General features: G+C 38.4%; 1 protein-coding gene across 2 annotated transcripts; it reads right to left on the reverse strand.

Annotated features, from left to right (window-relative positions):
* Positions 1-2,625: 2,625 nt before the first annotated feature.
* On the reverse strand, positions 2,626-13,800 carry SLC17A2 (solute carrier family 17 member 2). 2 transcript variants are annotated; one of them, XM_055574542.1, is made up of 11 exons: positions 13,773-13,800; positions 12,296-12,510; positions 10,058-10,291; positions 9,887-9,974; positions 7,845-7,931; positions 6,547-6,665; positions 6,264-6,425; positions 5,635-5,767; positions 5,405-5,552; positions 3,958-4,048; positions 2,626-2,760 (listed from the first exon to the last, which is right to left on the reverse strand). In XM_055574542.1, exons 1-11 carry the CDS (start codon positions 13,798-13,800, stop codon positions 2,626-2,628), a joined length of 1,440 nt encoding a protein of 479 aa, XP_055430517.1. The 2 variants fall into 2 exon arrangements, with proteins under 2 accessions (XP_055430517.1, XP_055430518.1); XM_055574543.1 differs by lacking the exon at positions 5,405-5,552 and having other exon boundaries at positions 2,724-2,760.
* Between the last annotated feature and the right edge of the window lie 1,336 nt (positions 13,801-15,136).

Here is a 15,136-nt window from a genome sequence, read left to right on the forward strand (position 1 = left end):
TTAAGTAAATGTTTTACTTTTTATACACATAAAAATGTACAAATCATAAATGTACACTTTTCACAAAGTAAAAATACCCAGGTGACTAGCACCCAAGTAATGGATTATTACCAGTACCTCAGGAGCCTCCTTTAAGTGCCCCCTTCCCTCTCCTACCCAAGGGGAATCCTTACCTTGATTTTTAATAATTAGTTTTGTCTGTTTTTAAAAACAAAACTCTATTTAAACTTTGTTTTAGATTCTTATTACTCCCTACTGAGTACTCCTCCCTTTTTACTAACTTATTATTTTATATTGGGTTATAGCTGATTAACAAGGTTGTGATAGTCTCAGGTGAACAGTGAAGGGACTCAGCCATACATATATGTGTATTCATTCTCCCCCAAACTCTATTTAAACTCCTAAAAGAAGGTAACTTTTGTCTTGTTTCACTTAAAATGTATTTATGAGATCTATCCATGGTGTTGCATATTGTGGTCTATTTAATCTCATTGCTGTATGAATAGACCATAATTTTTAAATCATCTTTCTCTTGACAATTAAGTTGTTTGCTGTTGGGCTATTATAAATAGTGCTCCTATGAACATTGTTGTACATCTTTTTCCAAATATCTGTGTACATTTCTAAGTGAAATGTCTAAATCATTGGAATGTCAAAATTTAGCTTTAGGAGATATCACCAAGAAATTTTCCCCGATTTCTTTTATACTCACAGTCATAGGGTGTGAGAGTTCCAGTTGCTTCACATCTTGCCAGTGTTTGCTGTTTTCCATTTTCTTTTATTTTTCCCTTTCTGTTAAGCATGTAGTGGTATCTTACTGTGGTTTTGATGTTCATTTCTCAAAAGTCTAAGGAAGTTGAGGGCCAATTTATACATATAGACCACTTGAATTTTCCTTTTATGAAGTCCTTTTTCAAAACATTTGCCTATTGGGTAGTCTAGGTTTTTTCTCTTTTTTTCCTGTGTTCAATTTTCCCATCCATTTTACTACTCCTCTCTTTTATTCTTCTTTTGGTTTACTACAAACTCTCCTTCCTCTCTAAACTGTAAATACCCAGAAGACAGAGTCAGAATGTTCTCATCTCAGCATCACCCTCAGAGCCTGGCAATCAGATTCCTTTAAAGCACTAGCTCAAAAACATCCATTGATTTGTATTAGGAGATTCTCATTGTCTTCTAAATTAGCCCAGGGTTCTAGTTCCTGTGGTTCTACTTGGCTTCTAAACATGCTAAGAATTTCTCCTCTATGATGGCTGTAGCAAAACTGACATCAGCTCTTTGTGTAGAGACAGGCTAGAGGGTGTGTTTTAAGTACTAGGAGTCAGAATTAATTCCTCTTGGGGTTGATGATGACTATCTGAGACTCTTGAGAAAATAAGGAAACTCTAAAAAAGGTCAAATGATCTTTTTTAATCTTGAAAAGAATTTCTCTGGTGTGTGATATTGTTCTATGATTTCTTACATCTTATGTCTTTAGATTTCTTCTTTTCCATTTAAACCTTCATTTCATTCGAAAATGTCTTTGTTGCCTTCCTCCAATTTTCACTCTATGGTCCAAACTATCTCATTGTCTCCTCTAAAAGTTACCACGTTGCCTCCCTTCACATTCATTCTTTTTACATTATAGATTTTCCAATTCTATCTGCTCTATCCTATGATCTTTAGCTAATCTAATTTAATCTCCTTGTCATTTCCTGGTTGTTAATTTCCTGGAAATAGTTAGATAAGTAAATATCTATTTTGCATGATGGAAATAATCCTAGTGTAAATAATTTTAAAATGACCCATTTAATTTTAGCATCTGAATTTTAATAGAATGTAACCACATAAATAAGCATCCATATTTCTCAATGTATAAAAACAATAAAAATGTTAATTACGTGGATTACAGCCTTAAAATTATATTCTGTGCTGAGCTATATAACATACGACTATGGATATAGTCGGAGAAGGCAATAGCACCCCACTCCAGTACTCTTGCCTGGAAAACCCCATGGATGGAGGAGCCTGGTGGGCTGCAGTCCATGGGGTTGCTAAGAGTCGGACATGACTGAGCGACTTCACTTTCACTTTTCACTTTCATGCATTGGAGAAGGAAATGGCAACCCACTCCAGTGTTCTTGCCTGGAGAATCCCAGGGACAGGGGAGCCTGGTGGGCTGCCGTCTATGGGGTCGCACAGAGTCGGACACGACTGAAGCGACTTAGAAGTAGCAGTAGCATGGATATAGTAGATATTTTCTGCACCTATAATAACCCCCATGAAGGTACTCATCAGTGATTATTTTCTCACAGATTTTTATTTTTCTAGTTCTTTCCAAAAAGGAAAATTCAAAGGCAACAAGATTAATGTTTCAGGTTTTCCCAGCAGTTGTAAACCCTGGGTGTGTGTTACAAATACTGGGAAGTGTCTAAAAACTAGTGATATCTGGGCTGTACCCCAGACCAATTCATTCAGAATCTCTGAAGTAGATCCCATTCACCTGAATGTTTTAGAGACTCCCCAGGGAAATTGAACATGCAACCAAAATTGAGAACTGCCAAGTCTGTGGCCAAGAATAACAATAAGTAAAAAAATGTTGAAAAGTTAATGCAAAGTACTACATTTAAGTTTGCAACTATATCCTCAGAGACGGGTGAGAGTCCTTTCTTTGGCCCAGTGCTGGATTTCTGCTTGTCCAAATGTGAGGTAAAAAACCAGGCCAAACATGTTGACAGCAGCAGCTAGGAAAAATACATTCCTCCAACCAGACACAGAATCCTGGAGGCAAAAAAACAAACAAACAAACAAAAAAACCACCAAAAATCAGAATTATCAGTCTCAGAGTTGCTTCTCCATCAGTTCTAGAAAGCCTCCATTTTGTATATTGCAACACTGATCATAAGAATCTAGGGAATGATATGCAATAACACCTTGAATTCTCAAAGAAAGTTTGGTGAAACTGTTGGAAACAAAGGATGCTAAAAAGCACACTGGGTTCTGACTTGGAATAATTTTTCTTAAACACCCCCAAATCAACATATACTAATATTTTTCTAGAAATCCGGATCTAGAGTCTTGAAAATATTGTATTACTCATTTAAATTATGCCTAAAATAACAGCTTGGAGATCGTCACTCTTCTGTTTTTGGCTGTTGACATCAATTGCAATAACCCCCTGAATAGACACCTCAATATGATGTGAGTCATATTTGGTCTGACTGTATGAGTCTCCTCTTGAAACCCTTGTAAGTCATAGTTTATTTCTGGCATTATAGTCACAGTGGATTCCTAGCAATTTGGTAAAAAAGTAACCTGAAAATAGGTCACCTAGAGATGTATTAAAACGATTTTTTTGTTTTTGTTTTTGGTAAGTTGACTCATGCCTGTCCTGCCATCCCAGCCTGGTTCTGCCTTTCCATCTTCCCTACCAGCCCACACTTGGTACTGAGCAAGCCTCATGGGCCATCCTCCCTGCTTTGTCTCACAGCCATTTGTTTAACCCATGATTCAAACTCTCTCTAAGCTGGTCTTGGGACCCTTTGTGTTTCCGTTTCATAATTTTTTTAGAAATTGGGATTAACATGAGCAGACTTTTTGTAACTTTCCCCTTTCGCTCCTGTGACTTCATCTATTATCCTTGACATGTATCATTCACTCTAGTCATAAGAGCTGTTTCATTCTTTTTTTCTTCTAGGAAGTCACATGTGTTATTTTCTCTGCCCGAACTGCTCATTTTTATCAATCTAACAGCTATTCATTTTTTTTTAGAAATTCAGCTTATACTTCTCTTTCCCTGGAAAATCTGACTTACCAGTGTCTGACTTAGAGTCCCCTACAAACAGAACAATTGTGCTGATATTGATGTTGATTTTCCCCATCAGATCACATAGTCCTTGAGAACAGGGGCCCAGTTGTCAATCCCCAGTGCCTAAAACGATACCTGCCACTTGCAGATGTTCAATAAACTGGCCCAACCTGACTGATAAGGAATCCGGTGGCAGTGGAAGAGATGATTCCTGCAATGAGCCCAAATCCCCTTGAGATTCCCATGAGGAAACTTGCATATCTGTGGAGAGATGATTTTATAGATGATTTTATATAGAAAGCTGCCTACATCTTTTCAGTAACTCAACACTAATGCCATTCAGCTCTAATAGCAAAGTCATTTAGACTACTGCAGATTTTTTGTTCACTTCAACACTGCTCAGGCAATATCAGTTTGCAAATCCTGAAATCACTTTTCTATCAACTCAACATCTGACTCTTTGAGACCCCATGGACTGTAGCCCACCCAGCTCCTCTGTCCATGGGATTTCCCATGCAAGAATACTACAGTGGGTTGCCATTTCCTACTCCAGGGGATCTTCTCAACCCAGCGATTGAGCCCGAGTCTCCTGTGTCTCCTGCATTGGCGCGTGAATTCTTTACCACTGCACCACCTTGAAGCCACAACACCAGCTCAACAACGAAGAAGCAGTTCTATCTCCCAGAAGCCCAGGTTCCCACCCCAGTATCTTAGTATGGCAGGCAGTTAGAGCAGTGGATGAGACAACAGACTCTGGAGAGATGGCTTGGGTCCAAATCCTGACTCTGCCTTTGCATGACCTCAGGCATGTCACTTAACTTTCTTGTGCCTCTTTCATCTATCTCTCTTATAAAGTGAAGATACCAATAAGGCATGTAATTGTGCAGATCAGATGTGTTGATATATGAGAGTGAAAGTGAAAGTCACTCAGTCGTGTCAGAGTCTTCGCAACCCCATGGACTACACAGTCCATGGAATTCTCCAGGCCAGAATACTGGAGTGGGTAGCCTTTCCCTTCTCCAGGGTATCTTCACAACCCAGGGATCAAACGCAGGTGTCCCACATTTTGGATGGATTCTTTACCAGCTGAGCCACAAGGGAAATCCAAGAATACTGGAGTGGGTAGCCTATCCCTTCTCCAGCAGATCTTCCCCTAATCCAGGAATTGAACAGAGGTCTCCTGCACTGCAGGCATATTCTTTACCAACTGAGCTATCGGGGGGTTGATGTGTGAGAAGTCCTTAAAATAGGGTTTGGCTCATGGCAAGCATATATATATATATATATATATATATATATATATATATATAGTAGCTAATATCATCAGCACTATGGAAGCTTTTCCAAAACACATACGCATGGGTCCTTTCCTAGAACACACAGTCCAGTCTCAAGTGGGGAATCTAGGGAAGTTTTTCACCTAAATGTTATCAGCCAAGATTGGGCACCATTGTTTTAAAAATGCCTTAAGTCATGGCCACATACTGACATGTCTGGCTATTTGTTAGTACTCTGCCATCAATTTGTGCATGTCAACAACAAGAAGGAGTTACAAAAAGACTGAGTCTAAACCTCCAGAAAGGCCTGGGGAAGGGGACAAACAGGTAATGATCTTACCGGGGGGCAACATCTAAGGTGTTGATGATGAATCCAGAGTCACACAGGTTACTGGTCCCAGGAATAAGTATCAGCAAAATAATGGTTGTTGTGTAACTGGAAGCCACAAAAGGGAGGGCCACAGCACACAGTGATGGAAGGAGGAGCCCTGGGCAATGGGGACACATTGTCAGGAACCTCTGACCATGTGTGGAAAAGGGGTTTGTTAACTGAGTTTTGCCTAGACTTACCTAAGGATGAAAAGAGTTTTCGGACAGTGATTAATCTAAGAAGATTCCTGGACAGGAGGAAATCTGCCAACTGACCTCCAAGAATTGTACAACTCGCAGCAGCAATAAAAGGCAGGGAGGACAGAACCCCACTCTGAAGGAGGGAAATGTATAGAGTGAGTAGTTATAAGGGTACATATGGCACCAGATTTTATTAGTGACACAGACCAACCATTAGCCCGCCCTCCTGACACTCTGAGTTGTTTTAAAGAAATTGGCGTCATTTTCTATAAGAAGAACACTGTCTCAGGTAAGACGGCCAGCACTTGCATTATACTAGTCTCCAGAGAGAGCACAATTCATTTCTAAAGGAAATTGAAGCATCAGCTAGCATGGCAACGTTTCATAGTGGTTAAAAACACAGATACTGCAGTAGCTCAATCACTGAGTAATTGTGTAATCCAGGGAAGTCTTCTCCCTCTACGTGTCCTCATTTATACAACTATGCAATGGGAATCATTACAAAACCTCTCAATCATTGTGAGGGTTAAAAGAGTGATTATATGCAAAGCCAAAATGTAGTAGGCGGCAGAGAACTATTTCTCCTCTTAGCATTAATATGTTCATAAAAGTACAGGAAGCATACTCACGTCTCTAATGTTGACACGGAGCACAGAACTGATATACGTTGGTAGGTATGTTATGATTATGGTGCATAACCAGAAATGGCTGAAAAACCCCGTGAAAATGGCCCAAAGTGGTAGGCATCTGACCATAGACTTTATGGGGACAGATCGTCTAGGAGAACTGGACTGAAAGGAAACATCTTATCAACATGGGTATTAGGACAGGTCAGAGGGTGCCTCTCCTGAGAGCCCCACACTCTACCCTGGAGGTCTCTGCATGGTCCACAAGTGAAGGGTTGCACGGTACCTGTTGAACCAGTGAAGACACGATGTGTTCCTTTTCCCTGATGCTTATGCATGGGTGATGCAAGGGGTCATCGTAAATCACTGTGAACCACAGGAGACAGCAGACACAGCCAATGCTACCTGGGAAGCCAGGACCCAGTTAGTTTTCAGGTAGATTTGTGAGCTGGGGGAAGAGAGTTTCCTCTGAAGTAGCATATCTCCCCCCAAAACACACTTGTTAATTCATGGTTATTTCACCATAAGGACCTAAATTTTACCATTTTCCATTTCAACCTATCTACAAATCTCCTTTTGACTAAATGTAGAATGCCATTTGACAATGTCAGAGCCCTCTGGAGAAAGCAGGAGCATGACATACCTTTGCATAGCTGATTAATTACTCTTCAGACTCCAATGGATGCATAAAATTGGTGTGGCAAGGAAAAATTTCCAACACATTTGCAAAAGATAGTGTTATCATATTCAAATGATATATCCATTATGGATTTTAAGAAAAATATTTCTTAACAGTACCTGATTAACATGTGTGGGCCAAAATTGACTTGGGAGTAGCATCATTAATGAGAAAGTCATACTAGCTAGAACCATATTGAATGATACCAATTAGTTAAAACAAAAAGACAGAAACTGGTCTCATTGCTGAGATTTGTCACTTGAAAAGATTCTATTTTAAAGACTCTGGATTAATGCTCTTTAAATTCCCTCTAATTACTGGATTTATCCATTATTTTATTTGTAAAGCTATAGGTTAGGCACTGTGACAGTACCAAAGTGATGAAAAAATTATGGAATAGATTTCTTGCCTCAATCATCTCACAGACTAGTGGAGAGGAAAAAGGGGACATAAATAATTACATGCCAACACAGCCTAGAAAAGAAATTATCAGTAACCATCACAGAGGACAGAAAGGCTTAATCTGATGGGATAAGACTTGGAAATCCCCATATGGAAGGGGACATTTAATTTGAACTTTGTAAGATTCACCTGGTAGAGAATAGGTTAAGGGTACCTTGGCAGAAATAATTATAGCAAAATATGAAGACAAATTGAAAATGTGCTTTACCAGCTTTGACATCTTAACCACATGCGGCAATTAAATGTGGCATTTCAGATGTGGTGGCAGAGATTCTAAGAAGCCTGAGGTGAGCGTGTAAGGTTGCACTCTTGATTTCTCAGAAGTCAGCACCATAAAGATGCATTTTCTCTCAAATGGGAAGAATATGGGTCATGGGTGATGTAAGCATGAGAACAAATGACTGGGAAGTGGAGATGTTAGGATTTAAGAGAAAGTGACTCACCAAAAATGTAGAAGATAAAAGGCCAGCCCAAGGCCTGGGAGATTAGTCCCCCCACACAGAGAATGATGAAGGACCCAAATGCTGCCCCTGAAGAGAAGAGGGATTAAAAAAAAAACAAAACTGAGGAAAAGAGCAATGGTTGAATGACTTCCCTAGATGTTATCCCAACACTGAGGTGGCAAATTTAGAATTACTGGGTAATGAGAGACTTTATTCCAGCTCACAGATCTCCCCCAGTAAAGTCATGGAAAATAATTAGAATTAATAAATCATAGTGATATGCCACCTGACACTTCAATGGCTCCTTTAACACCAACATGACCAAATCCAAATCCCATTTGTCATAGAAACTGTCTGTAAACATAGCCCACAATATTTCTTTATAATTAGAGTTACATTCTGGCAGGGGCAATATGAGATTGGCAACAGAAAAGGAAAGTCTTACAAAAACTAATAAGACGAAGTCCTTAACCTCAAGGAGATTTCAGCCCAGTGAATATGAACAAAATTCACTATTAAAGTATAACACACTAGACCTTTGAGTCTGAACATATTTTTCAGAGACTCACAATAAGAAATGTATTTTGCATGACAACACAGTATATACACAAATACCAACACACACACTTCAAACAGAAGTTTCATGAATCAATACTAAGCCTTATCGTGTGAAATTCACTTCAAAATTTTCTACTTTATTCTATTCATTTTTATTTTAAAACACTTGTTTTGACCTACTACATTGATTTTATAACCCCTTAAATGGGTCCCAATATGAAATTTTGGGGAAAAATGAAATATAAATATGATAGTAAAACTATAATTTTCTATGAAAGTATACGGAGAAATGAGACAGGAGAAAACTAAAATTGATGATAAAATCAACAAATTGTTTACACACCCTAAGGAGTAGGGTGGATGGAATTTTTGTAGAAAAAGAGAGACTTTAAGTGCACTTAGTATGTAGTGTGACCTGAGCCTTGCTTACAGAGGAATATTAAGTGGGAAGGCAGGAGGAGACCATATATATATGGTAAAGCATCTTTCAGTTCAGTTCAGTAGCTCAGTCGTGTCCGACTCTTTGCGACTCCATGAACCACGGCACTTTATATCTGTGTTATAACATCTTTATCTGTAAGATGGATGAATATATTGAAGATTCCCAGGCAAATTAGCAAAAATGCCCCACCTATGCTTTAAGGAGATAACTTGGCTTGATGGAAAGGCAGGTTTGAAGGAAGCAAAGAGGAGAAAGACCAGCTGGGAATATTCACAGTTAGAAGAGATGATAACTACACTGGAAGGAGCCAGAATACAGGAGGGTTGTTTTTGTAGTAAAAATCTGCAGGATGCAGCCACTCATTGGACCGGGGCTGAGAGGCTTTATGAGCCTCAGTTCTGTTCTTCAAGTATAAGGCAAAGAGCAATGATGAAGTTAGTCCTTAGTATGATTACACACTCAGAAGGGCACTGTAGTGTGGTGATCCAGAGTGTGCACTCTGGGACCAAACTGCCAGGGCTTAAACCTCAATTCTACCACCTGCTGGCTATTTGCCTCTGGGCAATTTAGTTCATCTTTGCATACTTTAATTCTCTCCTGTGTAAAATGAGAGTTTAAAATAGTCATCACAGGGTTGTTGCTTAAGAGCTCAGAAAACTGCACTCTTTAAACTCTACTTTCAAGCCTGATTTATCTCTTTACCACTGATAGTCTTAATTCTCATTTTATATCTTTGCTAACATGGTGTTTATACAGTTTACTTGATTTTTTCCACTTAGGCAAACTCTTAAAGTTCTAAACTTCTCCCTACAATGCTTTTCTGACTGCCCTTACAATGCTCACAATGGTCTTTTCTGTCTGAAGTCTTAGTGACTTTACAGCACAGGTATATTTATCTTATTTGTTCTGTGACTGTCTTACATTGTTGAATTTTTTTTAAAAGCACTTTTCTCCCTGTCCCCCAAACGAACCTAGGCATAGAAAGAAAGATGTGGTAGGGTAAAGCAGATTACAAAGTTGTGATCCATACATTCATCCTTACCTGATCCCGCAATGCTGGTGAGCTTGCTTCGTTCAAGTGGGGGAGCCCATTTTGCCCAAATTGTAAACTGACCTGTCCATGCCATACCCTGAAATGACAATTAGTAAGACTCGATCTCTAGTAGAATTTAGGAACCTATATCCCACACAGAATGAGAAAGTAACTGGTTACCTGAGCCATGCCCTGGACTGTCCGAATCACAATAACCAGAATCACTCCAAAGTCAGCAGTCAGTGGTGTAAAGAGGGTGAGAAGGGAGGAGATCAGCAAACCAGCACCAAGCATCTGTTTTGCTCCAAATATCCCTGCTAAATAGCCGCTTGGGATCAGAGTTAGTATTATCCCGTAGTTGATGGAGCTAAAGATGATACCCTGAGTTTCTGGACTCCATTCATATACAGAGACCTGGGGTTGGGTGGGGTGGGGGGAGGGAGGAAGGAAAATTCTTTACTAAGAATTTATTTTATAAGAAAAATCTAATTTATAGCCAGAGCTGCTTATGCTCAGTTGTGTCTGACTCTTTGTAACTCCATGGACTGTAGCCTGCCAGTCTCCTTTTTCCATGGGATTTCTCAGGCAAGAGTACTGGAGCAGTTGCCATTTTCTACTCCAGGGGATCTTCCTGACCCAGGGATCAAATCTATGTCTCCTGTGCCTTCTGCATTGGCAGGCAGATTCTTTACCACTGTGCCACCTGGATTCTGGCCCTCCTATACAATATTAATTTTGGTTTTTCTCTATTTTTTACTAAACTTAAATATTCCAACTTCTCCAAACAACCCATTATATTCCTAAGTTGATTCTCTTAGATGGAGACAAAATAGAGTATATGAAGAGGAAAAATGATAAAGAAATGATTATATAGGTAGTTGATAGGAAGATGTAAATGAAATATAGTGAAAGATCTCCTTTTAACTATTTTGATTCTAGTAAATAATTTGGGTGACATGCTGATTCTCATTTCAAAAAATTTCAAAATACATCTTTATTGAATGCTTATCAAAATCAGTCCCTAAAATAAAATTTAAGAATCATGGTCTATCCTAGCAGAACTGACTTCCTAAAACACATATTACACATTAATAAGACCACATTTCTCTTCTAATATAACCCAATAAATAATTTTTGGTAGCCACTAGATACATGGCACCATGGTATAAATTGAAGAGCCCCAAAACATAAAATACAAAATATAAAATAACTATAAATAAAGCAAGATACATGATTCATATCCGAATTCAAGCTTGAGGATCAACAGCAGTAAAATAGGGACTTTGAGAAGAGGGAAGAACAATTTGGGAAGGTCCCAGGAAGGAAGAAGTACTTGAACCATTCTTTGTAGAATGACTATGATTTGTATAAAGAGAAATAGGAAAACTCATTGTCACTGAAGAAATACAGCAAAAGTGGACTTGTAGCATTTGGAATGATACACAATGATTAGAAACTAACCGGGACTCTGACTTGCTCAAAGCAAAGACTGTTCCTGAGCCACTGACAGCAGATAAGAGTGTGCTGAGAAGCGGGCCAGGTTCTGGAGAAGTGCAACATTTCAAGAGAGGAGTTGGCAACTTGAAGATATCCTGGATTCTTACGCACAGGAGTGTGAATGTGTAGAACGAATAATGGAAGAAAGATTCGAGGCAGAGAGGTCATTATAAATAAACTGGCTCCAAGGTAACAAAATCATAAAATTAGAGGATGATTTTACTGTACATTTGGAAATGTACAGTAAATGATAGTTTAAAGGGAAACATTTAAATGGGATATAATGATTATTCTCATAGAAATATAAGAGGAACAGGTGATATTTTATTTAACTCATTGGCTAATGAGGAATTGGTAAGATGATACAACTGGTCCAAAGGAGAATTCAAGGAACCACATACTTATAAGCTGGAAGTAATGCTGAAATAGATGTTAAATATATGGCAAAACTGACTTATTCAACTGAAGGTGAAGTGGAGAAGAGTATCAATTGATTTTCCACAAGACAAAATTCATTTTCAGAGCTATGGGCAAGAATCATTTTATTACTGTTAATATATAGAACTTAGAGTTGTAAAATGGCTCAAGGATAATAAAAGGTACAGAGAACTGCTTAAAATCAGGCAGAAAGATGTACTGAGACAGTGCGTAGTTTTTCATTGAAGATATCCAGTAATCTATTCCTTTCTAGAAGCATCCACAACTTTTTCCAATAGTCACACCCCCAACCTTGTAATCATAATAATCTCAGTGAAAGACTAATCACAGAGGTAAGCAATATCTCAGAGAAAAATAATTCCAGACGTTTTTAGTTTGTTATTGATAATTCATGTTCTGTACACCACAGAATCAAGATCCAAGTCCTCTTTTCAAACTGGGTTTTCCCTCTCAACAAAGAGCCTTGTTCTCTATTATACTTACTTCTGCTGTATTAAATTCCTTGATGGATCTGTTGGAGTGATTGAAGGTGAATGCAAGAGGTCTTTCTGTGGAGGTATTGAATAAACCAGGCTGCTGAGTGCTATTCACCATGGCAATGATTGCAATGCTCAGACTCACACGCTGGGTTATCATGGTGAAGTTTGAGAAGTGCATGATGAGAGCCAGTCCATAGCGTAACGAACAGAATTCAGGACCTAGAGAATAACACAAATATCTGCAGTGAGTGCCTTTTTCCACTTCTCCCACTGCTAAATCTGAGAAAACTTCAGATGATATTATGCAGTCTCACCATTTTTTCTCACTCAAATAACCATGACTATAACCCTCCTTTGGCATAATCTTTAGTTTATTTCAAGGTAATAAATCAGAGGTCTTACAGTCAAGAAGTTCCTTTTTCAGAGGATTCTTACAATCAAGTAAGGCCTTTTTCAGAGGTGTGGGTAGCACATGAAGATATAGGACAAACTAAATGAAGGTATTTATGTTACAGTGTTTCAAAATAAAGTGAATGGGGAAGATAAGGAAGAGTCAGTCACAGAACCTGAGTCTCCCAGCCTCAAGTCTGGGGTCTCATCCATTTTGTATATTCATTTACCATAAAGTTTGAAAGTTTATACATAGAGAGATGCTTTGAATTAAGCAAATCATATACCCAAGGGTTCTCTTTTAAAATACCTGAGAGATAGTGCATAAATGAGCACATCCACTAACTCCTCAGTGTAATTTTCACTTGGAAATATTGTTGATGTATGTCACTAAACTCTGCCTTCACATATACTCAGCTTTAAAAAAGCTAATATGGGGAACCATTTTTACTGTTTGTAGGTGATATGGTACCAGACAAGTTGTCCTATTAGAAGAGCAACCCTTTTTAAAGTCTCCACATAGTGGAACAATGGGCCAATATTGAAAGGGTTTTCATGTGAATGAAAGATTAAAATTTTTCTCTGCATACTTGGGGAACTGGGACTAAAGAGAAATAGAAAGAGAGCTTGTGAAGAAACATATAAAATATACTGGAAGAAAGCATTTTTAATGGCCAAATAGGCTCAGAGATAGGATGGGTTGCCTGCAAAAGAATTATTTCCCTATTAATGGAGGTTTCCACACTCAGAGGAAATAACTCCTGGGCAAGTATGTTACAGCAGGAATTCATACATGGGTGAGCGGGTTTGTTTAAAATGACCTTTTCAGAACTCATTTCATTCCTTATGTCCAAGGATTTATTGATCATTTGACCTAATTTCTCATAGCTAACTCAGTGCTCCCCAAGGAAAAAGCAGTAAGTAACAGGATGAGAGGCTGGAGCTGGTCCAATATTACACTGAGACAGTCTTCACAGTGAGGAGGCTTGATGGAAAAAGGAGGAGAAAGGAGAGCAAGGTTGTGTAAAGAGCACTGGACATAAGCTTCTACTCTTCCATAAGTAGGCTGAGAATAAGAGATGTGGCTTTACTTTTCCTGGTGGAAGGCTTCTCATCCATTTGGCTCCTCTGGGAAATGGTACCACACTTTGTGGTGGAGATTCCCTCTGCCCTGAATCTCTTTTACCACGACAGGCTTTTATCTATGGGGAAGAACAACAATCCAAAACAAGACACACAAACAATTTTTTCATGTTAATGCTGTCTGTTCCCAGTATCAATGAAAATTGAGATCCAACACAGCTGTATGATTTTCATTTTGCAGTACACTTCCTTATTGTCATGCTTACAGATGACTTGATTTTTATAAGAAAATCTGACTGTGAGTTCCAGCTAAATGATTTAGAACTAGTCATTTAAATTATCTAACTATCCATTTCCTGTCCAATAAAAATAAGTCTGATTTCTGAGTGGTGCTGCAAGAATTGAATGAGAAAATTGCAAACCACAGAGAACCATGCAAAGGTAAGAAGTATTATGGCTTGAGGCAGGTCAGAAGACATGAAAGCTAATTTAAGCTCAAGAGCTGGAGGAGGAAAGTTCCAACTGACCATGTTTCTGTTCTTTCTGTAAAAACAGAACAACATTCACTCAATGGTGTCTTCTTTGAACATGAAGAATGACACTGTGTAACAGATATACATTACTATAATATGTAACACCTTAAAATGCTTATTCTTATCTTTGGTAACATAGTTGGGACACTTTGCTGGGCTGAAAAGTTCTTCAAATCACCTGTAAAATCATACTGAATGAAGGCTTTCTACTACAATTACAAATAAATTCAGCTATTTGAGAGGCAAAGAGAATTCATGACTTCAAATTGGACACATTTAGTTTGATATTTATACACTGATCTTCAGGGGATTCATACATTTATTTCTTTTCCATACAATCCTTATTCTAGGAACATTATCAGTTTTGCAGCCTTTCCTAAACTGAAGCATCCATGACCTCACAAACACATGTATCATACTTACGTTGTATCATTCAAAGCTTTGCATTCTTTGTGAACATAAATTTAACAAGACTTATCTGCACCCTTAAGAATATTCATAATCTATGCCCATAGGATGAAAAATGATAATAAAAGAGACAGATGAAGAATTTTGTCCAAAAACATTATTTGTAGTATTAGTTATTACAGCATAATATTGGAGACAAATTAACCTAACTGTAAGAGTTTAATGAATCAACTTTAATAGATTCTTGCCCTGGACTTTACTTAAAAATGTCTTTGAACATATTGCATAACATTAAGGAAATGCCTGTACTCTAGTGTACAAAGCAGGCACTATGCCTATGTTGATACATGCGCACCCAAAGAGAGAGAAACAGATTTACACACGTGACAGCAATGGCCTTTTCAGGGTTACAGAACACACCATGGTCACGT

The sequence above is a fragment of the Bubalus kerabau genome, chromosome 3 (genome assembly GCF_029407905.1).
Source record: "Bubalus kerabau isolate K-KA32 ecotype Philippines breed swamp buffalo chromosome 3, PCC_UOA_SB_1v2, whole genome shotgun sequence".
NCBI classification, from domain to species: domain Eukaryota; kingdom Metazoa; phylum Chordata; class Mammalia; order Artiodactyla; family Bovidae; genus Bubalus; species Bubalus kerabau.

Bases quoted from the DNA above. Each gene is read 5' to 3' on its own strand.
- SLC17A2 (XM_055574542.1), bottom strand. From the start codon at position 13,800: ATGGATGAGAAGCCTTCCACCAGGAAAA. The intron at 10,292-12,295 runs GTAAGTATAATA...ACCCAACCCCAG, and splicing joins AGGAATTTAATACAGCAGAA to GTCTCTGTATATGAATGGAG. The intron at 5,768-6,263 runs GTGAGTATGCTT...TCCCTCCTTCAG, and splicing joins TCCGTGTCAACATTAGAGAC to AGTGGGGTTCTGTCCTCCCT.